Source organism: Ictidomys tridecemlineatus, chromosome 2 (genome assembly GCF_052094955.1).
Source record: "Ictidomys tridecemlineatus isolate mIctTri1 chromosome 2, mIctTri1.hap1, whole genome shotgun sequence".
NCBI lineage: Eukaryota > Metazoa > Chordata > Mammalia > Rodentia > Sciuridae > Ictidomys > Ictidomys tridecemlineatus.
The window spans coordinates 25,377,430-25,402,634 of record NC_135478.1 but is presented as its reverse complement, the minus strand read 5'-3'; the positions used below and the strand labels follow the sequence as shown (position 1 = coordinate 25,402,634).

The 25,205-nt window shown below is 44.9% G+C and overlaps 1 protein-coding gene across 1 annotated transcript in view; it reads right to left on the bottom strand.

Moving 5' to 3' along the window:
- The window catches only part of Dclk3 (doublecortin like kinase 3), a 41,738-nt gene extending 21,204 nt beyond the window's left edge, over nt 1–20,534 (bottom strand). The window contains exon 1 of the mRNA XM_021732689.3: nt 20,086–20,534. Coding sequence (XP_021588364.3) covers nt 20,086–20,167 — 82 coding nt within the window. The 5' untranslated portion in view covers nt 20,168–20,534. The remainder of the gene's footprint in view (nt 1–20,085) is intronic.
- Nucleotides 20,535–25,205: the final 4,671 nt, after the last annotated feature.

Here is a 25,205-nt window from a genome sequence, read left to right as displayed (position 1 = left end):
GCCACTGACTACGATGTGAACCTGGGCAAATCACTTTTGTTTCAGTTGTTTCACCCAAAAAGCAGGAACAATAACATCTTCCTCCCAGGATTTTGTGAAGAGTACGTAAGAAAATGATTATAGTTCCCTTAACACAGTGCTTGACACACAAGTGAGGACACAGTAATTGCCAGTTATCAAGATGTTCCTTATAACCTTAATATCTATTGTGTATTATAATTTCATTTAACCAGTGACATTACTGATAAAGCAAAAGTCTATAGTGCACAGCCTTGCCTAGCATCATGAGAAATGCTAGACCTGATGTGGTGGGTATTTCTTACTCTTAATTGGGATGATCTTGCATTAGACATTGGCAAAATAAAATTAAAGGAGGCTTTTCGATCTAAGTTTAGAAACTTCTTTCTCTGGATGGTTTTTTCCCTCCACTTATTAAAATAAGAAAAGGAGTTGGGTGTGTAGTTCAATGGTAGAACACGTGCTTTAGCATGTGCAAGACCCTGGATTTCAGTACTGGAGAGAGAGGGGGGGGAACCAAAGACTTATTAATATTCACAGCTTAAATAATGAGAATTTACATGAATAAAAAAAGATTTCAGATTTCCTGACCAATTGCACCCAGTCAGAATTAACTAGCAGACGCAAAATTGGTTCAATTTCCCCAATTTCTATCCAGGTTCAGAAAAAGAAATCAGAAAACAGAATCTGTAATTTAATTAAACCCTGAGGGTTGGTGAGAATTGTTAAAGTCATCCCAAAGGATCCATATTTCATACCTTGCGTGTAGGAATCTGCCACGTAGGTTTCCTTTAAAAAGAAGTTAAAAAGTAATTATTTGTAAGTATGTTTGAGTCAAATTATAGCAGAAACTCCAGTTGTGCCAAGATGGGCAGTTTGGCCCAGCATATTCACACAGAATGTTTTTTTGTTTTTTAATTATAACATCCAATCTGTTCGGAGATGATTTCCATCTAGACACAGGTGTCAGATCAGATGACAAGATAGCGGCTGGTACTGATCTTCCCACATGCCACAAATTTATGAGCTTAACAATCACATTTACAGTTAAAGGATTTATTTATGGAAATCTGTTATCTTTTTTTCTTCTCACAATCCTTCTAATGGCTCTGCCTGCATTAAGGAACTGAAAGAAGGTGACCTTCAAATACTTGTAAGCAAAGGGCTGAAGTTCTCATTCATCTTGCTTATGGTGTTTCACAAGGAGCAGGACCCTGAACACATATATGTTAAATTAAGCCAATGAGGTCCTAAATATTTTCTCTGAGAAGACAGTGACAGAGAAAAGTTGCCCATGTGGACATTCAGGTTATGACAAATGAAGGTGAAACTCACAGTTTGGAGCAGAAAACTCTGGTAAGGTGGAGAAAGGCCCAAGCAGGCACTATAAGACAGTGCCAAGGCAAGCGGGTACACTAGAACTCTCAACCGAGGAAGCGTGGAAGCGTGTTACAGGAGAGAAGAAAAGTAATAGCCCTCAAACAGCCTGAAATGCCAATTTCTGAGCCCTGACTTCAAACTCCACAGTCCCTAGAAAAAAAGAATTCTCTTTCTAGGGAAGAAAAATGGGTGGGATCCTCAGGGAGGATTGAGGAGATTCAGGAAGCATCCAGTGAATATATTAGGGATGTGGAGTTTTTAGCATAGAAAGGGGTTCAGGAAGTCCCCAGAGAAAGGTCTTGGTTGGGATTTCAGAGACATGAAGTGGTACTCATAGAACAGGATGAGCATTGATGGGCCGTACAGATTGCATGGTGACTTAAAATGACAAAGACGCAAGCCATGGTGATCTTAAACATTGCCACTGAAGAGTCAGGGTACAGTGATGGATGGTCTGGTACCCACAGTTGGGATAGGAGGGAGAGGGGATGTGCTCTTGGGAAAACTAAGACACATTCAGCAGCCTCTCCCTCAAAACTTGCCTTGACCTGTTGTGGTCGGGAGAACAGCCTGGCATTTCCCATCCCTGAACCAGGACAAGGCTCCACAAGAGCAACCGTCATCCAAGGGCACAGTCAAATATAATGCACAGACAGAGAAGCTCAGCCTCTGCCACACCAACACCAGGCACCATCAGTCCACAGCCCAGGCGTTCACAAGCTCACTCAGAAGCTGTACGGTCTGAGACAAGAATGAGAACTCAGCCCCACATTTCCCAGCATAACTGGAACCTATAGCAATGGTACTTCTGGTTCTGTCTGCATCCAGCTCCTGGGGAGCAGCAGGAAAATAAAACCCAGTTCAATCCTCTCTTCCACAGACTCGCCTTCCTCCTTTAAAGTTCTTAGTCCAGAGCAAAGTGTTTTTCTTTACAAGTAAGAGAAAAAGAAAAAGAAAAAAAAAAAGAGAGACTCTAAATGCCTGGTGCATCGGTAGCGAGAGCAAACAATGTGAGCTGGGGCATAGCCCTGAGCTCAGGCTCCAGGAACGTTCTCATCCCCAAGGACACTGTGCACCGAGGACTTCAGGCTCACCACAGCAGCATTGTTCTGGTACCTACCCCAATCAACCTGACTAAAAAGCCAAAGGCCAACCAGCATCTATTCACCTCCAACAATCTACTTGCAAAATCAATGAAATGGAGTCATATGAAATTGCCAGTAGGTCTATCAAGTTTGACCTACACAGATCAGAAATTTCAAAAGGCTCCAGCTAATCTAAGAGAATCCATGCTCTGTCCCGACATCGATAATAAATTGTTTACAAAGCTACAAAAGGTAGAAAGAGCAAAAACTAAACATCCCAATGGCCAGCCCTCAGCCACCAAGCCAGCAGATTCCCAGGAAGCTAGAGAGAGAAGGAGGGAGGGAGGGAGGGAGAAAGGAAGAGAGGGAGAGAGGGAGGGAGGGAGGAAGGAATTTCCACAAGGAAATCTGCCAAAGTAGCACTTATTAAGAAAACTCATACAGGCAGGGAAGAGAAAAACATTTCTTCAGTTTGATAAAGCTTCATTTTAGAGTTGTGCAAAGAACACTGAACACAGAGTCAGACTCCACGGCCCTACCAGGCTCTTATTATCTGGATGCCTCTAGGAAAATTATATAATCTTTCCAAACTCAGTTTCCCCACCTGCCAAACAGAATTAATATCTCACTCATGCTGACCTAGATGGTCAGCTTGGCCTAGATGGGCACTCCACCCTGCTTATTCCTCATCCACACACTCTAAATGAAAATAGGACTCGTACCCTTGGGTTTTCCCCAATCCATGTACATCTCAAGGTCATACAGAATGTGATGCTGAATGTGACTCAGACAGATGGACTTGCTGTTCACGGGGCAATTGAAATAGAAAGCCAATAGGAACAGGACAATAAGAAACACTCCAGCAAACCTAAGCACATAGCTTAGAGAGAGAGAGAGAGAGAGAGAGAGAGAGAGAGAGAGAGCAGCTTCCTGCTCACTGATCCGAGGCTGCCCTGACTGAGGTGGGAGCCGACAAACTCCAAGTGAACCAGCAAGGCCTAGTGGGGCTGGATCCCAGAAATCAAGTTTCCTACCTGCTGCCACAGGTCAGATGAATTCGCATAAATGGACTCCCACACTAACTGAGCTGGAAAAAGTGACTGCAAGTCACATTAATCCACTTTCCTGTCTAACTACCTATTATTACTTTCTTCCTTTATATGATTACTACTCTCCTAATCTTCAAGTTTAGGAGAGTGAGACATTTGTAGAGAAGTAACAGACAAAGGCAAAGGGTTTGGGGCTTCTAGGGGCATAATAGTTAAACACACAGGGGAGACTAATGGAAGCTAAGAATTAAGTAAGACTTGCTATGGAGATTCCACTCGGTGCCATGTCTGTGCTGATAAGAGTCTAGGGTCTTGTGTGATAGTTAAGGGTTTACCCTTCCTGCTACAAGAGAAGCCAGAGGGACAATTTCACAAAAAGAAATTTATGCCTTGCTTTTAGGCAAAAAGAGAAGGGAAGGAGTTTTTCTGCCTCTGCTATTCCGTAATTTACCTTCAACTCGAAATAATGCTGTGGCAAAATGGCCTATTTAGGGGTGGCATGTTTTGAACCCCTTTACTACCCAAAGCCACACCTGTGTCACCTGGGAGTTCTGTGGAAATGCAGAATTTCAGGCCCCACCCCAGACATGACAGACTCAGATTCTGGGTTTTAACAAGACCCCACTCCCACCCGCCAGCAGCATGGTATGATGCACAGGAGTTCAAGCTGCAGTGCTATAGAATAGCTCTTGCTTTGCCAAAATGGTCAGCAGAATCAAAAGATGCAGTCCCAAACAGGAGGGATCATAAAGCCCTTGGACTAGTGCATATTGACTTGGGTAGCCTTTTAAGTGTGGCAGCAAGACCCAATGAAATCCAAACAAGGACCCAAGGTTGGCTTCGGCCCGTGGTGAGTGTGCTGCAAACAGGCAGAAAAGGGGGTAGTTGGAAGACAAGGAGAGGTTTGTGCATAGGAAACTTCAGATCCCTGGGAGGATATAACAGGCACAGCAGGCAATGACAGCATGGCATCTGCCCCTGCACTAGTGGATCCCAGAACAGCTGGTGTAAGCGCCTCTGGAGCACAGAGAGAAGGATGGATATGGAAAGAGCCGTTTCCAAAGCCTTTGTGAGGCTCTGGGGCTTGGCAGCCTCAGGAGAATCAGCAGAAGGTCATGAGCAACCTTGGGAAGACAGTGACAGCAGGAAGGCAGCCCTGAGGGACAGGGGAAGTAACAGGAGTGACAGGACAACTCGAGGAAGAACAGGAGAGATGCAAGCCATGCTGCACCTGAGCACAGGTGACATCCTACTCTGGGGACTCTGAGGACAGTGGCAGAGGACCTGTGTGAGCAGAAGAGTCCAGTGAGATTTGCCACGCTGGGCATTAATATTAACATGGCCTCATGTGCTCCCAGGACTGGGGACACCTCAGACACGCCAGCCACCCTAATGATAACCTCATCTCCACTTCCCCTCCATCTGGCCAGTTTCCTGCGGATGGACTCTTCTTCTGCTTCCCATCCTTTCTTCACAGCCTGTGGGCTCTCCTTTCCTATCAGGGGCCTCTTCACCAGCAGCCTCTTCATGCCAATGTCTGGGAGCCTCTCCAATGCTCCCGCCCTGTCCCTCACACTGTCCCTCTCAGGGACACCGGATGCTGGTTTGCTTAGACCAGAGCTCTCCCCAGGGACAGCGGATCTTTCCTTTCCACCCCTGGGTTTCATGTTTCCTCCCAGCACTCCAGCACCCCCAGGGCTGCACCACCCACTCAGTGAAATTCCGGGAGGGCAGGGATCCCTGGCAGGCTGCTGATTCCTGTGACCTGGATATTTAATCTCCGTTGTCTGTTGCAGCGAGAGTCACAGGTCACCTTGGGTTTGGGCCGCGTTTTGTTTTTCCAGGTGTTGTTCAGGGAGGCTCTTTGAGCCTGTTCAAGTGAAAGAGCGCCATCAAGTACACCCCCACCTCGGGACCACTTTCCCTGCAGCTGCCCAGATGCTTCTAAGGCTTCCCAGTTTCCTTGTTCTGCCTGGTAATGGACCTCAAGGGCCTCCAGCAGCCCACTCCATCTCCACTGGTCTATGTCAACAGCACTTTCAAACTCCAGGGGCCCAACAGAGCTCTGCCTCATTCCCTACATGCAAATGAGGCTGCAGAAATCATTAGAAAAGCAAGCTCCCTCGAGAGAGATGAAGCAAGGAGTCTGTCTCATTTCCACATCTTCACGCTTCGGTTTGGAGGGATTTTAAATGGGCATCAGGACACCTGGAATACCTGAACCGTCTGTCAGAGCCCATACCTGAACACTGTCCCCTACTGTGACCAGAGGTGTATCTGAGGAGCAGGTGGAGACTTCCCTACCCATTGCTGCTCAGGACAGAGGAGGCAAACTGCTTACAGATTCTTTTAAAAAAATTATTCTTTTTTAGGGGGTGGGGAGTACTGGGGATTAAACTTGGACACTTGAGCAATGAGCCACAATCCCAGCTTTATCTTTTATTTTATTTAGAGACAGGGTCTCAGTGAGTTGCTTAGCACCTTGCTTTTTGCTGAGGCTGGCTTTGAACTTGTGATCTTCCTGCCTCAGCCTCCCAAGCCACTGGGATTACAGGTATGTGCCACTGCGCCCAGCTAAAAAGTTATTCCTAGAGAATTTTGATTCCTTGATGAGACAGCCTTCATGGACAACATATAATTAGATAACAAGCAAGCCAAATAATTCTAAGAAGAAACGTTTCCAAAAAACATACAGCTTTCATTCAAACACTGGGGTGGTTTACATAAAATAATAATAAGGAAATATCATGAATAATTTCATGCCAATAAGTAAGAAAACTGAAACGAATTCCATGAAAGACCCATATTATCAAAGTGCACTCAAGAAAAAGTAAATAACTTAAATAGTTCCACTGTGCTGTCAATTTAGGTACCCCCCACAGAGGAGAACTTGCCATAAATATTCAGTAAATGATTGTTTACATGATCAAATCCACTTGCTGGTAAAAAAAAAGTCTCACAAGCAGCTTATGTTGAAATACAAATCCTTGGTAAACAAAAGTAGTATCATGAATCCAATCTAAGACACGTGAGTTGGATGCAAAGACTGTGTGGGTGCAAATCTTTGCACGCTGGAACTGAAAACACATCTCCCATCACTCCCAACTAACAGAGAACAACTATAGACCAGAGAAAGAAAGCAATTATCCAAAGGTCACACAGCTACTTAGTAAGAACTAAAACGATCTTCCACAGATCCTGAATCTTTTTGAACGATGCTTCTGACAAGTTCAGAGTGTCCCTTGTAACCCTGGAATAAAGCAAAACTCATGGCATCCTCCCAAGGAAATGGAGTGGGGCTCTCACTCATCCTCAGCCATCAACACCTAAGCAAAGCAGCTTCGTTTAGCTCTGCCCTAGTTATTAAGCCAGCCAGCATCCCAATTAGGCAAAATACAGTCACACAATATTCCTATAGCTGGCAAGAAACAGGTGGGTTTTTCCCTGATATCGCTGCAGACAGGATGATCTAAAAAGGCAAGTCCCCCAAGTCTATTAAGATTCCAAACAAAGGAGAATGATGTTAGCATAAAGTAGATTAAGATGCAAACTTTTCTCAGCTGGGACTTCAGCCTGGGCTTGGTGTTCTTCTAGTTTAGAATAAGAAAGGCATGGTGCCAACACCTTGATGGCAGCAGGCATCCATCAGGCATCTCGAGGTGCCAGCAGCAGTCCCAACACCCTCCTCGCCCACATCACTGCTGGAAGAGCACTCTGCCATCCTCGGGGCCCAGGGAGCCTGCCCGGCCACCGCCAGCCCAGCCTCCAGATGGCTGTAAATACCACCAAGGTGACAGGCATCCCGTCTCCTACACAGGGTGAGCACTCTCCACCCTGGTGAAATCCGATTGACAACAGTGTCACCCGGGCAAGCCTGCTCCTCTTTTGAGAAGCCAGCCCCAGTGGGGAGAAACCAACAGGTTCCTTCAAACAACCCAACTCTGCATCCACACCTTTAGAGAGCATCATGGCCAAGTGCTTTAACAAAGACTCTCAGAGCCTCTGTTAAAGGAGGAAACCTTGGCAGCTTCTGGCTTCTCCAGGGGGTTGTGGTTGAGCTTCTTCAGGAGCCCTTACAATGCCATCGCTTGGCTTTGGGCAAAAATCTGTAATGTGCAAGAATTGACTCTACTAAACGGGTCTTGCTTGGCAAGAATCCAAACACAAAGACCTAGTGCCAGGCATGTGGCAGGCTGGCAATAAACAGGTGTCACACGGAAGAACCCAAGGAACGCATAGCAGGGTGGATGCAAACAGCCTGCCAGTGGAGTCCAGAACCACCAGAATGGGCTGGCTGAGCCAAGCAGCCCTGGAGCCAGGGTTTCTCATCTCTCTCTGACCCCGAATTTATCTAAAGCTACTGAGATATGAACTCTTTGCAGGCCAGCAGACTGTCATGGATGCTAATGGTGCCACCTAGATCCAGGCAGATGTCCCCAGCGGAGGCCCCACATCCTTGCTGGGCTCCACCCTCTGACCACCTTGCCCTCAAGCTCTCTTCTTCTGAGAGGTCTTCCCCAAATGTCACCTGCAAAATCATCCACATCTTAGGTTTTGATTCTAGACCCACACCATGACCCCAAATTATGAAAATCCTTTAAATTTTAAAACAGGAATAAGCATTGGCTATTTTGTGGCATTTTTAGAATTCCAGAATAGAAGGTATTCCTTCTCTTCCACTTCATTTAAAAAAAAAAAAAAAGTAGAATTCTACTTTTTCTACCCAGAGGTACCTGGAGTACCTTCAAACTATTTCCCTCACACACATCCTTACTGCTTTCCTCCAGATTGGCCAGGGATCTCAAATCACTCCCTGCAGACTCTCCAATCACCCCTCCCTTCACGTGCCCTCCTGCTTTCCTCCAGAGTGCCTACCACTACTGATGTCACAGCATTTGCATGATGTTTAACCTCTGTCTCCCCAGTCCCCCAGTTCAGTACTAATACCGTTAATTAAAATGACTATGCCTACCACAGTGGCATGTAGTAGGCGCTCATTAAAAACATGTGGAGAAGTGCCTAGCTAGTTCATGGTAATTATCAGTGATTTCCCCAGTATCTAATTTTGTAGCTTTTACACTAAAAACTGACACTGTCAAGGGTAGGAAAAGAATCATAAGAACATTTAAGGAAAAAGAATTTCTTATGCTCTAAAAGGATATGACAATTACTGGCTGCACTTTTAGCAGATCCTAGCTAATTGTAGGTTAAAAAAGCACAGTGACAAACTCCAGACATAGACAGCCAGCTAGCCAGGAGCTTCTCAGAGTTTCTAAGTTACTCAAAGCAGCATGGAAAATAGAAAACTTTATTTATTTCCCTGAAACAAGCAGATATTTGAAGCTCAACTCCCTCCTCTCAATTAAAAAAAAAAAAAAACCAACGCTGTCATGTATGTTTTTCTTTGGTTCATAACATGCTTACTTAAAAAAACACATATATTGTTAGTGGTCCTGTGAACATGCTGGGGGCAAGATAAAGAGATATCAGTTTTAGCTGGGCATGGTGGCACATGCCTGTAATCCCAGTGATGTAAGAGGCTGAAGCATGAGAATCATAAGTTCAAGGCAAGTCTCAGCGGCTCAGCAAAGCCCTAAGCAACTTCCTGGGTCCCTGTCTCAAAAAAAAAAAAAAAAGAAAGAAAGAAAAAAAAATGAGCCAGGCATGGTGGTGCACACCTGTAATCCCAGCAGCTCGGGAGGCTGAGGCAGGAAGGACAGAGAGCTCAAAGTCAGCCTCAGCAATGGCAAGGCACTAAGCTACTTGGTGAGACTCTGTCTCTAAATAAAATACAAAAAAAAAGAAAGTGCTGGGGATGTGGCTCAGTGGTTAAGCACCCCTGGTTCAATTCTCCTTCCCTCAACACTAACACTCCATTTTTCTCTCTAAGAACACAGCTTCATCTAGGCACCTACCTTGGACCCTGATGAAGAAAGTGCAGGTAACTAAACATAAAGAGAACTAGGCAGCCACTACCATCTTTATAATGTTGACAAGTATTTGGGAGGGAAAAGTAAATAACTAAGAAATGTTCCTGGGAACCCTAGGGTCTGTCAACTGGTTCTCATATTCTTTGTTCCCCTTTGTTGCTTATGGTGAATGTTTTCCTTTCACACTACAGAACATCTTTGGAAAATATCAACTTTGAAACCTAAAGCATGGTTGGTTATACTGTCCTTGTAGAAAATGATCAATTCATTGGAACTCTAATACAATGATATGAAAGAAAAAGCTTGAAAAGCCTTCATTTCCCAAGCTGACATAAGTGGTGGCACCCCAAAGCATGATATGCTTACACCACGGAACCCAGGAACTTCCCCATAAATCCAATTACTGGGAAGTTCTGCAACACTTGCACACCAATTGACCCCAAATTCCAAAGAGAGAAAGGAGCTCCAATCTAGCACACTTGACTTCTTATTCTTTTTTCTTTTTAAATGAGTAAGTCCAATGATTTGGGTTTTACATGGCACACAGGTAAGACCCTGATCTGGGATGTGGTGTCCTTTCATTTACTTTTATGTTAACCAGTCGGACCTGCCAGGCTCCCCTGTCAACATCAATGAGAAGGTGCTGCCTCTGACATCGTCTCTTATTATCCAGACTCCAAAAATAAAGATGTTATTACTGACAAGTGCCAACTGTCTAAGGAGAAGACTTTGATGTTCAGGCTAGTGAAGTCTCTGACCTGAGACACTTACAGGCAGGTTTTAAATGCGTGGGAGATTATGAACACAAGCTGTTTGTTTTCACGGTTCCTGTAATCCTGTATTTGGTCAGTGGGGACAAGATCCAGTGATTCCTACCAAATGCCCGACTCCTTTGTGTGCCTTTTCTTTGTATTCCTCCCTCCCTCCATGAATTTATTTCAATTCTAGGACATACCTTTTATATATTCTAAGCTATCTGGAAAGGCAATTAGAGCTCATAGAATATCATGACATTGTTTCAAGTGTTTTTACTTCAAAATGGAGTTGGAAAGTGGTCAGTTACAAGGCAAAAATTTTTAATTATATACATTTATATTACTTAAATATTAATTTTCTGTAGATTTTGGAAGGCTTACACACACACACACACACACACACACACACACACAAGCTTTTCTATGTAACTGCAATAAGTTGAAAAGTCACAGGAAAAACTAAAAAAAAAAAATTACAAAGTCAACCTATAGAAAATTCCTAGGAATAACTTTTACAAGAAATATGCAATGATCAACATAAGGAAGACTACTAAACTGTGAGAGAAACTAGAAAAGCCATGGAAATGACTGTCCATTCCAGAATGTGAAGTCCTGACATGTTAAAACCACTTATTTAACAATATACAGTTCCTCCCTATTGTAATTTGTGGGTTCCAAGCAATTTCAGTACTAACGCAATTTTTGAAGGAGAACAAGGAGATGAGTAATGAGTAATGAAGGTCGTAAAATATATTAAAGAACTACAATTACAGTGTCTCAGTCCTTGCACAAGAACTCAAGGAAAGAAGAAAAACTGTAGCCTCAAAATAGATACAACATCACATAACAATTTCATGTATAATAAAAGATGATCACAAACCAAGCAGGAAGGTCAGAATAATTTTTATTCAATATTGAAACAATTAGTTAATAAATTGGAAATGAAATGAATGTGGACTTTCATCTCACTAATAATACCAAAATAACTGCTGGATGAACTAAGAGCATAAATTTTACTTTTATAATATTTATCAAACAACAGAAGAAGGAAGGAATTTGGAAATGGGTAGCAATAACAGAGATCACAGTAGAACCTCCCAGAGCTCTTACGGATCAGTCAGGGATGTAGGGTGAGCTGACATAAGTGGTGGCACACCAAAAGGGCAGTATTGAGGCTACGTGTCAGGTAGTGGGTACCTCAACTGAAAAAAATGCTAAAAAGCTCAAGGGCCAAGTTTCTTGCTTATGGATTCAGTGTGCACTGAGCAGTCCTCCCGTGTCAAATTCTCCCTATGAAACATGCAGCCTCAATCCCCCATCCAAAATGCACGGCTCCTGGACCATCTCCAGCCACTGACCAGACAGGGAGGGTGCTCTGGATCTTACCTACCTTGCGTGAGAAACGATACGCAGCACCTCCACCCACCATCAGCTGGCTGGAGATGGTCACCGGACCTCAACCAACCCAGAAGCACCTTAGATTGGAATCTCCCCAAAGCTGAGCCTGAGACAAAGATTTGAGTCCACCTGGGGGATTGAACCCCAGAAGCACTGAAAGAGTCACAACAATGATGTGAGCCAACAGCTCACTGCTGTGGGCAACCTGGGCTCAGTTCTGCTGGGAATCTCCAGGGAGGCTGGGTAGCACATGCCTCAGTGTGCCTGGAAGTCCCACCAGAGGAGCAAGGAAACTGATATTTATCTACTCGTCCCTTCTGGTAGCACTGGAGGATGGCTCCAAGGTGTATTAACTGCCCAGCACTCCCTGCCTGCACCAAAAATGGACCAATCCTGCTTCTGCAACCAGAGAAGGCCCTCAACAGTATTGCAGTGGCTTGCAGTGGGAAACATCAGAACAAGAAAGGTGAGAGTGGTCAGGAACCATGGACAGGGACTGACAGCATCTGCTAAAGAAGGTGAGCAATGGGTATTTGGCAACATCAACAGTCTTTGCCATCGATGTAGAGACGCAAGCTCCAGACAACTCTGGCTGCAGCCATCTGAAACCAAACAACATCTGAAAGAAACTGTACAACTAGCCTCATTGAACCCATCCCTGGAAGAGAAGCTCCTAAAATCACAGCTGTTACTGCTAGGAGATCTGTTCCTCCAACCAACCCGAGGTCCAAATGTGCTTCTTGTAGGGTATCCTACAGCAGCTTGCAGGTGGAAACTGCTGTTAAGCAAAAATGCTCCCCTAGTTGGGGATAAGAAGTCATAGTGCTGTCTTCAAGGAGCATGTGGTCTCTGGGGGTGGCAGACATTCACTTGATCACAAAACTTTAATCACAAGTTCCAAAGAGATTTGAGAAGAAGAGGCCATATGGTGTCCCCAGAGGCCTCAGTGACTTATGAAGATGACCCCTGTGCCAAGACCAAGAGAGCGTAGAAGTTCATCACAAGTGCAAACAGGAGAGTAAAAGCCACTCGGGCAACTTGTGCCTTGTCACTTCCATCAGTTAAGTGCATTAGGTTAATCATTTATAGAGAGGAAACACTGTTAGATTTTTAACTATTTAATACTGAAAATGTAATGAACACAAGATTATTAGAAAATTACATGAATTTATCTTGTTTGCAAATTTTGTGTGTGTGTGTGTGTGTGTGTGTGTGTGTGTGTGTGGCTTCGTGTTCTCTGCCTTCCACTTCCCCAAAGTGTGAAGTTTCCATTGTCCTTGTTATGTAATTCTCTAGAGATCACTGAACCTGTGCCGTGTCACTCCTTGGAGAATTTTAAGCATCTCTGTCTAAAAGAACAGGCTGGAAAGTGAGCTCTTGAAAACTGAGGGCAGATAACTCATCTCACTTTATAAGCATGGCAGCTTATATCTCACAAGCATCTGCAATTCTTATAATTATTTTTTTTCACTTTCCTGAAACAAGTAAAAGAACAAAAAAAAAAAAAAACCAGTGCTTAATTGGGCAAAATGTGTCCAGAACCTACTCCAGCAGATCAGAAGAAACAGGCATTAGAGAGAAGCTAATAAAGCTGCTCAAATCATCCTAATGATCACTAATTCAATGTTCCTTAGAGGAACTATAGACACCACATGGTGCGAAGTTTCTCCAAAACTGGTTCAGGAAAGCTCGTGTCAGTTAAAGACAGGATGATGGAAATGGCCTAAGAGGATTGTGGTCTTGCTCTGTTTTGTCCTTGCTGGGCACACCTGCAGTCTTCATCCTAATTACTGGCGTATCACCCTAGACCCTCATGACAAAGAGTCACCCTGACTCCTCTTCCCTTCCATCCTCTTCCATATGCAGCCTACCTCCAAGACCCATGGGTTCCTCAGGGTCTGTTGGGATAACCAGCCAGTGCATAGAAAGATTTGTTCCTGGTGGTGACATAAGAAGGACTTCAAGAAGTGATAACATGGTCAAATGGAAGGAAAACTGGCCACTTCCCTTGTCTCCAGTCTTTAGGTACGTCTTGTGATTTGGCTATGTGGTATCCCCCAAAAGCTCATGTTTGAGACAACACAAGAACATTCAGAGGTGAAATGATCAGATCACGAGAGTTGTAACCTAATCATTGGATTAATCCACTGATGTGGATTAACTGGATGGTAACTGCAGTCAGGTAGGGTGTGGCTGGAGGAAGGAGGTCACTGGAGGCGTGCTTTTGGGGTACAAATTTTGTTCCTAGTGAACAGAGCTTGCTCTCCTGTGCGCCCCCCCCCCTCTCTTTCTCTCTCTCTCTCTCTCCTTCCTGGTTGCCATGTCCTGAGCCACTTTCCTGCAGAACATTGGGCCCTTCTACCATCATGTTCTGCCTCACCTTAGATCCAGAGCTACAGAGTCGGCTGTCTATAGACTGACACTTCTGAAACCATAAACCAAAATAACCTTTTCCTCCTCTACGTTGTTCTTGTCAGGTCTTTTGGTCTTAGTGATGCAAAGCTGACTGAAACAGTGGGGAATCAAAGCAGAGCGACCTTGATTGTAAAGTAAAGGAATGCATTCGTAAAACATCTGAAGAAATCCATCTGCACAGTGGGCACACAACCTATGCTCTATATTCCCGCTGCTTGAAGAAGCCGCCTGGCCCTCCACGTTGCCTCGGCCAGCAGCCCCCAAGGAACACATGAGTAATCGAATGCCCAAACCTTCTCCCTCTCTGTTGAGTCCTTCAAATTCTTTCTTTGGGATCAGTAAACAGAACGCTGGAGCTTTTGCAGCTCTGGAATGGATCAAGACAGGCCTCTCAAATCTAGTGCCCCTACTTAGCCATTCCTCAAACTACCGCCTTGGTACCCACCCTCATCACATCTTACCTCTACCTGACACCTCCACAGCTTGCTGTCTCTGGCTTTCCTACCTGCTCCTCACCTACCCCCCGCACACCCTGGCCTAGGTGATAACTCCAACCCACTAAGCTGATCTCTCTCTCTCCCCTTTGAGAAGCACTCCAATGGTTCTCTATTTTCCACCTGTTCTTCAAATTCTGGAGGATCCTCAGACATTCAAGAAGGTCCAAAAGTTCTCGAAATTTTATTTTTTGTTTAACTTTGTGTTTTTACCTTCATGACATTTTTGGGGGGTTTCTTTATTTTTATTTATGACAATTTTTTAACTAACCTGGGCCATCTAAATAATCTCATTTTATAATCAAATTTTGCATTATCAAATATTTTTAAATTATCAATGTAGTCGGCACTATAAAATGCAACTTTAATTATCACAGGCTAAAGAGAAAAATCGCAAATCAGATTTAGTATACAGAGAAGAAACTGATGAAAGAACTGATCCATCATACAAGCTATGTAGCATAGCACACAGCACACAAAACTTATAAGAACCTGAGTGACAGTTTTGGCAAAAATGAAATTTTATCACATTAAATTCAGCACATTGATCCGAACAAATGCAGTTTATGCCTGTGTTGGTATTTTATTTATATATGTGTTTTGGGTTTATGATCATAGGAGAGCTCTAAGCATCACAAGTTTAGAAGTATTTAATGCTACTATATATTTGAATTACCTTATAAAAAATAATTTAAGCTAATACTAGGCATCTTCAAGTTTCTTCTTTCTTTCTCTCTTTCTTTCTTTTTTTCTTTCTTTCTTTCTTCCTTTCTTTCTTTCTAGAAATCCAAAGATTACTCCCATTTTGAGAAACTGGCTTCAGGCAAATGTAGAAAGGAATGATGTTCTCTGAACTTTCCATCCATCTCCTCTCCACCCATCACCAATTCCAAGGCCCCTCACAATTTTACTTCTGGCCAGTGGAGTGTGGATATAAACAATTCATTCATTCCAGAGGAGGCAGATGGAAGACAGCAACTGTCCCACTCTTTTCTGGCACTGGTGACTACACAGGCCACATATTCCAGGTTGCAAAATGTCAAACTGGGGCCTTCTACTCACCTGTGAGAGACACATACTGTGAGTGAGAAGTAATCTTTCCTGGGTTAAGCTACTAAGATGATGAAGTCAATTTGTTACTGCAGCAGAGCTTAGCCTATCCTGACCAATCCAGCTTCAGGAACTAAGCCCTGTCCCCCCAAGCCCTTCCCACAACACCTCATATCCCAGGACTCTTAGTTCAATGACATGAACACATCAAGCTGTTCCACAGCACCCTACTTTGCACATGCTGTTCCTTAACCATAGAATGAAATTCCCCAGATACCTCTGCCCTCCTTCTCTACTCCAGTCATAGTAATTCATCTTTTAAAACCCAGTCCAGATATAATTACTACCAGGAAAATTTTCTCCCTTTTCCATCACTTTTAACCAGCCTCTCCATCATCCATGAATTCTACAGAATGCTTATCTCATCATGTCATAATTACACCTTTCAATGCCTGACCCCACTCCACCCCACCACACTGTGATAGGCCCAGTGGTTTATTCACCTGTACCTCCTCAGGCTCAGCATGCAAAAGTGGGCACCATTTGGCCAGAAAGAACTTTGTACCAGGACACAGAAAAAATGTGAATTCTTCCTGGTCCTTCAGGCATCTGAAGGAAGTTGAATTAGATCCATTACCTGCCAGGGACAACAACTTACTCAAGGACAGAAATTCTCAGCTGTCTCCAACCCAGCTCTAGGAAAGACCTGCCCAGGAGGCCTGAACCTTCTATCTCTCCTCAGACACAGGGTTGTTCAAGGGATTCAGATTACCTGGGAAGGAAAGACTGGCCTAAGGCCCTGTGCTCAAAATGTGGTCCCCAAATGAGCAACAACTACAAGATTTAGGAGCCACTGAGAAAAGCAGGATCTCAGGCTCCCAGGCCTTCTAAATCCGAATTGCATTTTAACAGGATCCCCAGATGATTCAAAGGCCCCTAAGTATTTGAAGAGTACAGGCCCAAGGTAGCTGAATGGAATCTCTGCAGCCTAAAAGTTCCCTTTAATTATAACACTTTACCTCCTTTGTAATGTCAGGCAAGTGCTTCTTATTGCAAAATCTTAAACAAGCCCACTTTGCCAATAAGAAAACTTAGTGGTTGGATTACATGGCTTTCCAATGTCAGACCCAGGATATGGCAGCCGTTTCTGATGGAGTCAAGAGCCCTAAATGGATAACCACACATTATAAAGCATCCTGATGTTTGCAAATTCCTGTGACACTTAGACTTCCTGACCAGTCCAGGCAACTCCAGAGACATTCACGGGCCCCTCACACAAGCAGGCACTGACCTGGTGTTTATCTCAATTCTCTCACTTACTACCCACATCTTAATGCCTCTACATATACCACTGTCCCCAAGAGACTGCCAGTTGTCCCCAGGTAAGGATTTTATAAGCTTGCTCAATAACTGTTTGATGAGTCTATGAAAATATTTCCTCTTTGAACATCAAACAACACACAGCTGGACAACTGTTATTAAATAAAGAAAGGTAAAGACACGGAGGTTCCCAGAGAAGTTCAAGGACTTGCCCCAAGTCACTCACAGGCCTCGGATCTCTGGGAATAGAACTCAACACCCCTCCCTAATTGCTAATACAGATGTCTTCTTCCCATTTTTCCATTCTCCCTGGATTTCCCTTTTCTGACCTATATTACCAGGCAGTTAACAAAAGCATCCTTTTCAAAGAACTCCCCCACATATGCATCTTTAAAGGGGGCTCTGCTCTACCACCAGATGGGCCAAATTTAGACATTAACAGGCAACCACTACAGAAAAAGGTGGGGAAACTCAGGATTATCAGAGACAATGGGCCCCTGGACCCAAAGAAAAGAAACTCCATCAAGCAAAAACCTCCCAACTAAAGCTGCCCACCTCAGCTACAGTGACCCCACCGTCTAGACAGGGTGTCCCTGGGAGCCCTGGAAGCCAGGCTGGTAGAGATCTGCCCACCCTCCCTGACAAGACACCACCACCCCACAGCAGTCTGTGCTACCGTGGCTTCACTGGCTAAGACAGCCCTTTTCCTTCTCTTCATTGGCTTTGGAAAGATGCAAAGGCATTTTCCCAGCTGGTCCAGAGAAAAGCACAACATCTGCCTGAAATATTCAAATATCCAGGAACACATGGAAAGGAAATTTCCCTTGAACTGGGGAAAAGGAGGATAAGAAAAAACCTAGAACTGAGATCTTGGGACTGTTGAACTACTCTCCATTTGGCTTTTGTTTTTCTGAGCATTCAAAGTGCCTCCCAGAATGCTAAGTACTATGTGCACAGTCAGCGGCACGCTGATAAAGGCTCCTGGTACTGAGCCCCTATTTGCCAACTCGGTGCCTGGACACAGGGGTCCATCCACCCAGAAGGGAACACCTTTTGTGAATTCAGGCAAAGGCAACCTACAGACAAGCCCAGGTCACCAGTTACTTGAGTGAGAAGAGTGAGAAGGGTCCATGTTTCTGTTTGGGTTCCTTAGAATCAGATCCTGAGTAAGACTTCCTCTGAAAGTATACTAAGAGGTAGGTATTCCTAGGCAAAAAGGGAAGTGGAGAAGTGAGTGGAGAAAGAAAGTACTCCAGGCAAAGACTCAAAGATTCGTGGAAGTCAATTTGATGTAACTCCACAGAAAATCTCTGAAAACAGGAGCTATCATGCCTCAAAGTGTCCCAGGGAAGGACCTCGAAGCTGAACTATGAATACTCATCACCTATCCGTCATTGGTTAGGGATTGCCCCCAGAGGAGTTATAAATTTCCAGGCACTCTCTGATCTCAGTTCCCACAAACAAAGCAGGTTCCTGCAGCCCAGATCATCCTCCAACAAAGAAATGGAGAGTCCTGAAAATTGAGAGTAAAAGTACTCGGGGCATCCAAGTGCACAAAGATTGCAAAGCTCTCCATGAAAGGACATGGATTACCAGGTGTGGTGGGCACATGCCTGTAATCCCATCTTCTTAAGAGGTTGAGGCAGTAGGATCACAAGTTGAAGGACACCCTTGGCAAGTTAGCTAGTGAGGGGGTCTCAAAATTTAAAGGAAAGGAAAAAAAAGGAGGGGGTTGGTAGGGATGTAGCTCAATGGGTAGCGTGCTCCTGAGTTCAACCCCTGGTACAAGGGGGAGGGGAAATAAGCCTCAAAGAACTTTCAAATATGAAGGAAAAAGTTACAGTGCTTTTTTTTTTTTTTCAGAAATGGCTTTCTGCTTTTCTCTATTTTTTTATCCTGGGAAGCGTTTCCTGGCACCACTCAAAGCTATCCAAATATTAAACTGAAATGCTTTTCTCAAGTTGGGCTATCAGCCAAACCTAATATTCTTTTCTGTCTCCCTGGGGCCCCTGTTTTTTTGCTACCTTGCCTAAGGGTAAGCCCTAATGTTTGTCTGCTATTCTAGATGCCTCATTCAGTGTGATCACTAGCTCAGCATTAACCCAGCAGATCACCTCTGTAAGCAGTAGCACAGACCAATTTCATGGCTCCTGACATAATCCCCAAAGTGCAGGGCCACCTAGTGCCAAGATATTTCATGAGAGCCAGAGATGAAGGTGGGACCCAGCTCCAATTTGACAACTGTCTTCTCAGATATACATCAAGAAAAGGAAAGGAAACGGGATCAACTGGGAGGGGGTAAGGTGGAGAGATGACTAACTGTCAGGAATGAATAATAACCTAGTTCCCTCCACAACTTCTCCTCACATCCCCCCCCCCAACACCCAAGCAGGCGGATACTCTGAAAAGGTGTCCCCAAACGCCTCTGCCCAGCACTTACTAGTCTTCTCCCTTCCTCACCACACTTCGCCCCCAGAGCCAGACGTGGAAGAAAGCGTAAATGTGGACCTATATTTGAAATTAATTAAAGAGATATTTCACGAGCCTAGTTTTTTTTTTTCCTGTTAATTTTCCAAATGCTCTGCCTGTAGTCTTTTTTCTAATCGCCTTTCATTTCTGTGGTGTCTCTTCATCTGTTCTACCGAGAGTTTTCTTTCCTTTAGATGGGTCAGAGTTTTGGAGACCAGATTCAAGTTCCAGTTCTATCACTATCAAGTGACACAATCTTAGGCAAAGTAGGAGTTCTGGGAGCCTCCGTTTTCCCATCGAAGAAATGAAGTTAATGCCCCCTTCTTTACAGGTGTGTGGAAAGGATGAAATGAGGTGAACTTTAGGTAAAGTGCCTGCACATTGAGATGCTCAATAATCGTCACTCCCCCTCCCTGGCGCCTTCTCTCTTTCTGCAACCCTGTGACACCCCGCAGGATGCCCAGAACGTTTTCCACGAAGGGCCATCTGGCTGCCAGAGGAGTGGAAACCAGCTTCGGACAGCGTTACCCCTCTAGCAAGCGAGTTGCAGGCGGTGCAGACACAACGCAAGCGCATACACAGATACACACACATACACACGCTTTGGGCAACCTTGCGGGGTCTGGCTCTGCTGCCCCATCCCGCACCCAGCTTGGTCCAGGGGTAAGGTGATTTAAGTCCCCATCCCCGCCAAGGCGGCGCCCAGACCCGGCGGCACTTACCAGGGGCAGGCCGCACTGGGCAGCCGGGGGCCGGCCGGGCCGGGGGCGGCGGCGGGCGCGGGGCGGGCGTGGCAGCCGGCATGTCGCGGCAGCGGCGGGCTCCGGGCGAGCCTGGCTCAGAGGTGGCCACGCGGGACGAGGCTCGACGGCCGAGCGGACGCGGGAAGGCAGGGAGCAGCGAGGTGCAGCAGCAACGAGCCGGCGCTGGCGCTCCCTCTCTCGCTCCCGCCGCCCGCCCAGCGTCGCGCCCGGCGACAGCCACCGGGAACGTCTCCGGGGGCGCGGGGCTTAGCAACCGCGCACAGCCGCAGCCGCCCTCCCCGCGCTGGCTGGGCTGTGCGCGCAGCGCCTGGCCCAGGAGGCCGGGCGGAGCCGGGCTTTGAACTTGAGCTCACATCCCGGGTTGAGCCTGTGAGTTCCCAAAGGCGGCCCCTGGGGACCCCTCAGAGGCTCCGCCCCGCCCCGCCCCGCCCCGCGGAGTGCAGCCCTCCCTCCTTCCGGTGGCAGTTCCAGCTGGACCTGGCAGGACCAGGTTTTGATCATACACACTACCCTCATTTTCTATGGGCTGCAGTTCAAAAGTCGTCTTGGGACCCCTGCAATTCTTGCCCCTCCCCGCCATGAGGGTGTCAGACTTTCCGCAACATCCCCCCCCCCTCCTTTTATCTAGCTACCACACACATCGCTAGACTCCAAGACAGCCCAACTGCACCATCCTTCTTGGCACCAATATTCCAAATGCCTACTCCCTGCTGTCAGAGACAAGTTGCAGAATGTTCCTCCAGCTTCATGGCTTCTTGGTACCACCTGAGGCTGCTCATTGACTCCTTGAGTTGTTGTGATTGTTGTGAAATGGTCCCTTCTCGGCACTCCATACCTAATTCAGAGAGTTGCAGTTGTCCCAGGAGTTGCACAGTCCCCGGCCCTGTCTAGGAGGGATGTTGAATGCACAGAAACTGTACCCACCTCTCAACAGGCCTCGGACTGACAGGAGTCATGATTATAGATTAGTTTTGCTTTGTTCAATCAGGTGACAGAGCAGCCTTGTCTGATGTTGTTCTGAAAAAGTGTTTATCCTCCCCAGAACATCAAGACAGAGATGATAGCACCAGAATGACTCCCAGATTTCAGGAGCTTTCTCTTTATCACACCTAACAAGAAGTCTAGAAGACTGTCACGTGTTTGTTCAGCTGCTGGTGGGTAGGACCTAATATCTTTCCAGACTTTAAGCTGTCTTTTATGACTGCTTTAAGGTCATAAAAGGGCTGCAACAAACCCAGGAAACCACTCTGAGAACTGGAACTCCTAGTTCTTTCTGGTTTGTTGGCCAGACAACTCCAAATCATCATCAAGGACCATTTTCAGCAATCCAGTTCCCCAACAGTGAACAAAATCACAAATGCCCTGCCTTCAGGTCATCCTCCTCCTATTGATAAGAGATAGACCATAAAATAATCAAGTATGGTGATAAATAGTACAGAGGAAAAGGAAGAAAGGAAAATGAAAGTGTTATTTTTTAAGTTGGGAGTTAGCAAAATTTGGAGGAATCGTTTATCTGGGAAACTCCCCTGAAGGTAAATGTCTTTGGGATACTCTCTTTTTTAGAAGTCTTTAACAGCCACTCTACCTGGCCCTATCATTTATATTTTAGGAGTAAATTAAAGTTCAATAAACTGAATTTCAGAAGGAGAAATCTCCTGAGTTGTCAAGGAGAAATCAAATGACTTAGGGATATATTTTTTTAATTTTCTCCTTACAAAAGCAGCAGTCCAGCAATGTTGAATTCTGGTTAGATAGTAGTCATCGTTTATTTATTAAAAGGTGTCTATTAAGCAGTCACAGTGAACATCTTAACTCAATATTACTTCATAAGAGTGGGGGGGTAATGTTATGGTTTAGATGTGAGGTGTCCCCCAAAAGTTCATGTGTGAGACAACGGAAGAAGGTTTCAAGGTAAATTGATGGGTTTATGAGAGTCTTAACCCAATCAGTGAATTGATCTCCTGATAGAGATTAACTGAGTGGTAACTGAAAGCAGGTAGGGTATGGCTGAAGGAGGTGGGAATTAGGGGACTGTCAGGGTTTTATATTTTGTACAGTGAGGACAGCGCCTTTGCTCTCACATGCTCTCTCTCTCTCTCTCTCTCTCTCTCTCTCTCTCTCTCTCTCTCTCTCTCTCTCTCTCTCTCTCTCCCTCTCTCCCCCCTTCCCTTCCTCCTTCCTGATCATCATGTCCTCAGCCTCTTTTGCCATGATGCTCTGCCTCACCTAGAACCCTGAGAAATGGAATCAATCTTCTATGGGCTGACACTTCTGAGGCTATGAGGCCCCAAATAAACTCTTCCTCCTCTAAAATTGTTTTTGTCAGGTCTTTTAGTCACAGCAGAAAAAAAAAAGAATCTGATTAAAACAGACACAATGCATCTTACTGAACACTGTGGAAGAAACTGCTAGTTGCCTACTCATTACCAGTTTTCTCCTTCTGACCTAGTAACGGAACTCTAGCTTTCAGCTGAGCACACTGCAACTCTGCAATGGAGAATATATTTCCCAGCCTCCCTTGAAGTCAGGAATGGCCATATGGAAAGTTTCTGGCCATTGAATGTAATTGAGAGTTTTAAGTGGGACTTGCAAATTGACTCCTTCAAGAGACTGCTGCCACTGATAGATACATTTGGTTGTCCATCTCAACCCCTTTCCTTGGTCTTGGCATTCAGTCATGATGTCTGTGGTAGGTGGTATTGTGGTTTCAATTCTTCCCTCCATCTCTTAATAGAACAAACAACCCTCCTAGGTTACTCAGCTTTCCATTACTGTGACAAAATACCTGAGATAATCAACTTAAAGCAGGAAAGGTTTGTTTGGGCTCATGGTTTCAGAGGTTTCAACCCATGGTGACTTGGCCCTTTTGTTTTAGACCTGTAGTAGCACAGTACTTCATGGCAGGAGCATATGACAGAGGAGGCTATTCCCCTTATGGTGACTAGGAAGCAAAGGAAAAGACAGGAAGGGGCCTGGGTCCCAATATCCCCTTCAAAGTCATCATCTAATGACCTAACTCGAATCACCTCCTAGAGATTCCACCATATCCCAATAGTGCCACAGGCCAGTGACCAAGCCTTGGCCTTCAGGGGACATTTCCAAACCACAGCACCTACCTTTACACTTACAAACCATTGCATTTCCTTGCATTGATTTTAGTTTTGGAAATCTTAGTTACTTTGGCTAATGGGACGTTGTTACTGGATATAATGTAAACAGAAGCTAGGAATATACTCTCTGGTTAAGCTCCTGCCAAAAGTCTAAGAAGCTAGTGATCCAAGGAGCATGCATGTTCATAAGGATGCTGCAGGCCTAAACTTCAACCTGCAGCTAAATCCAGCTGACCTGCAGCCTGAAGTGGGGCTACCTTAACAAACCTTGGAATGATACAGAAAAAAAATACCCATTGTTGTAAGCCACTGAGTTTGGGGCTAGCTTATCAGGATTACTGCAACAAAAGCAAATATAATGGTTGATGATACTGGAGGTCGATCATCCTTCTTAGGTCACTGATCTTGAAAGTAGAAGCCAAGTCCTAAGGACTGAAGAGCATAAAAATAGAAGTTTGAGACCCAACCCAACCCGTATGACATCATGAAAGTATCCCACCACCCCTGACCTATTAACTTTGGATTTCTCTTTTAAGAGAGAATAAATCCTTGTATGTTTAAGCCACTAAAACAGAATATACAGTATTCCCTGGAAAAAGAGATAATTTGTATCCATCCCTCCAAAAAAAGGAGACCATTTTATTTTCACACTGTGAGAAACATTAAACACACACACATTTGCAATCATTTAAATGTAAAATAGAAGACAGAAAAGGAACATCATGCTTGTAGTGGGCCACTTAAATAGGAACTTATTGGCATCACTGACGAGAAAGGAACAATAGCGGTGGCAGTCTAGAAAAGGTGCCAGGGCTATTTTGGTTACAAGCAAGCAAAATTTTTTACTCAAGGAGCTCAGGTTAGGTGGCAGGGGAGCACAAGACATTTTAAGTATTCTCAAGGACAACCCAAAGCAGCTTGGCAACCACTTCACCACCTTTCTCTTGAACATCCCCCACAATTGCTACATCTCAAAATCCAGTTTCTTCAGGGGAAGAATATGCTTAGTCCAGCTTATTTATTCTATTCAGGACACTTACACCACTGGCCAGATACTGGATTTGTGGCTGTCGGGTAGAAGTCCAGCTCTGGTCCAAACAGCCATGGCACAATAACAAAGAAGATAGAGAAACAAGAATAGAATGATGGTTATTCTGAAGTGCACAGGGCATTTTGAAACCTGGAAGCAGGAGGAATTGCATAAAGCAGACAAATTGACCAATATATCCAGGACATCAGGTCAGCTGGAGCTGAGGAAAGAGCTGGAACCACTTCCAGTGGTGAAATCTAACCAGGATACCACTATGCATTCAGGAGTGACTCGGAGAAGAAACTGATGAAGAGATCATGCAGCCTCCAGGAGAAAGCTCCTTATTCTCTGAATCACAGGGATTATTACATATGGAGATTCTAAGAAAGAGGAGAGATCCAGGACCTCCTATAGCAAAGCTCACTGTTCTAATGACTTCACAGTGTGCATTTCTCAATCTTCTCATCATACTCCTAGGACATTGTTATGTGCCTTCACACCCCAGCTGTCGCCTTCTCTCCTTCCCTCCCCAGGTAAAATTCATAAGAGATTACTTCATGTTCTCCATCTGTGCTCACGCCCTTCTGCAGAGCTCCTCAGGCCTGCTGAGATCTGACTTATCTGCTGCATTGCCACAGTAAACAAAATTCAGTCTGTTTTGTTTCATCTCACTGCAGCTATGACCATCCTGATGCTCTCAGCTTCTTGAAACTCTGTCCTATCCTGACTCCAGTTCACCCTGATTTGTGGGTCCCTCTTCCTCCATTCAGTCCTTATACATAGGTATTCCTCAGGGTTTTTTGTTTTTGTTCTTATTTTTTTCATTCGTATCTTTGGTAGTTCTCCATGCATGATCTTATCGAAGCCCTTGGTTTCAATTTCAGATTGATCTCATCTCCTCTCTTCCAAGATGTCTCTACTAGACAACTCGTAGATAT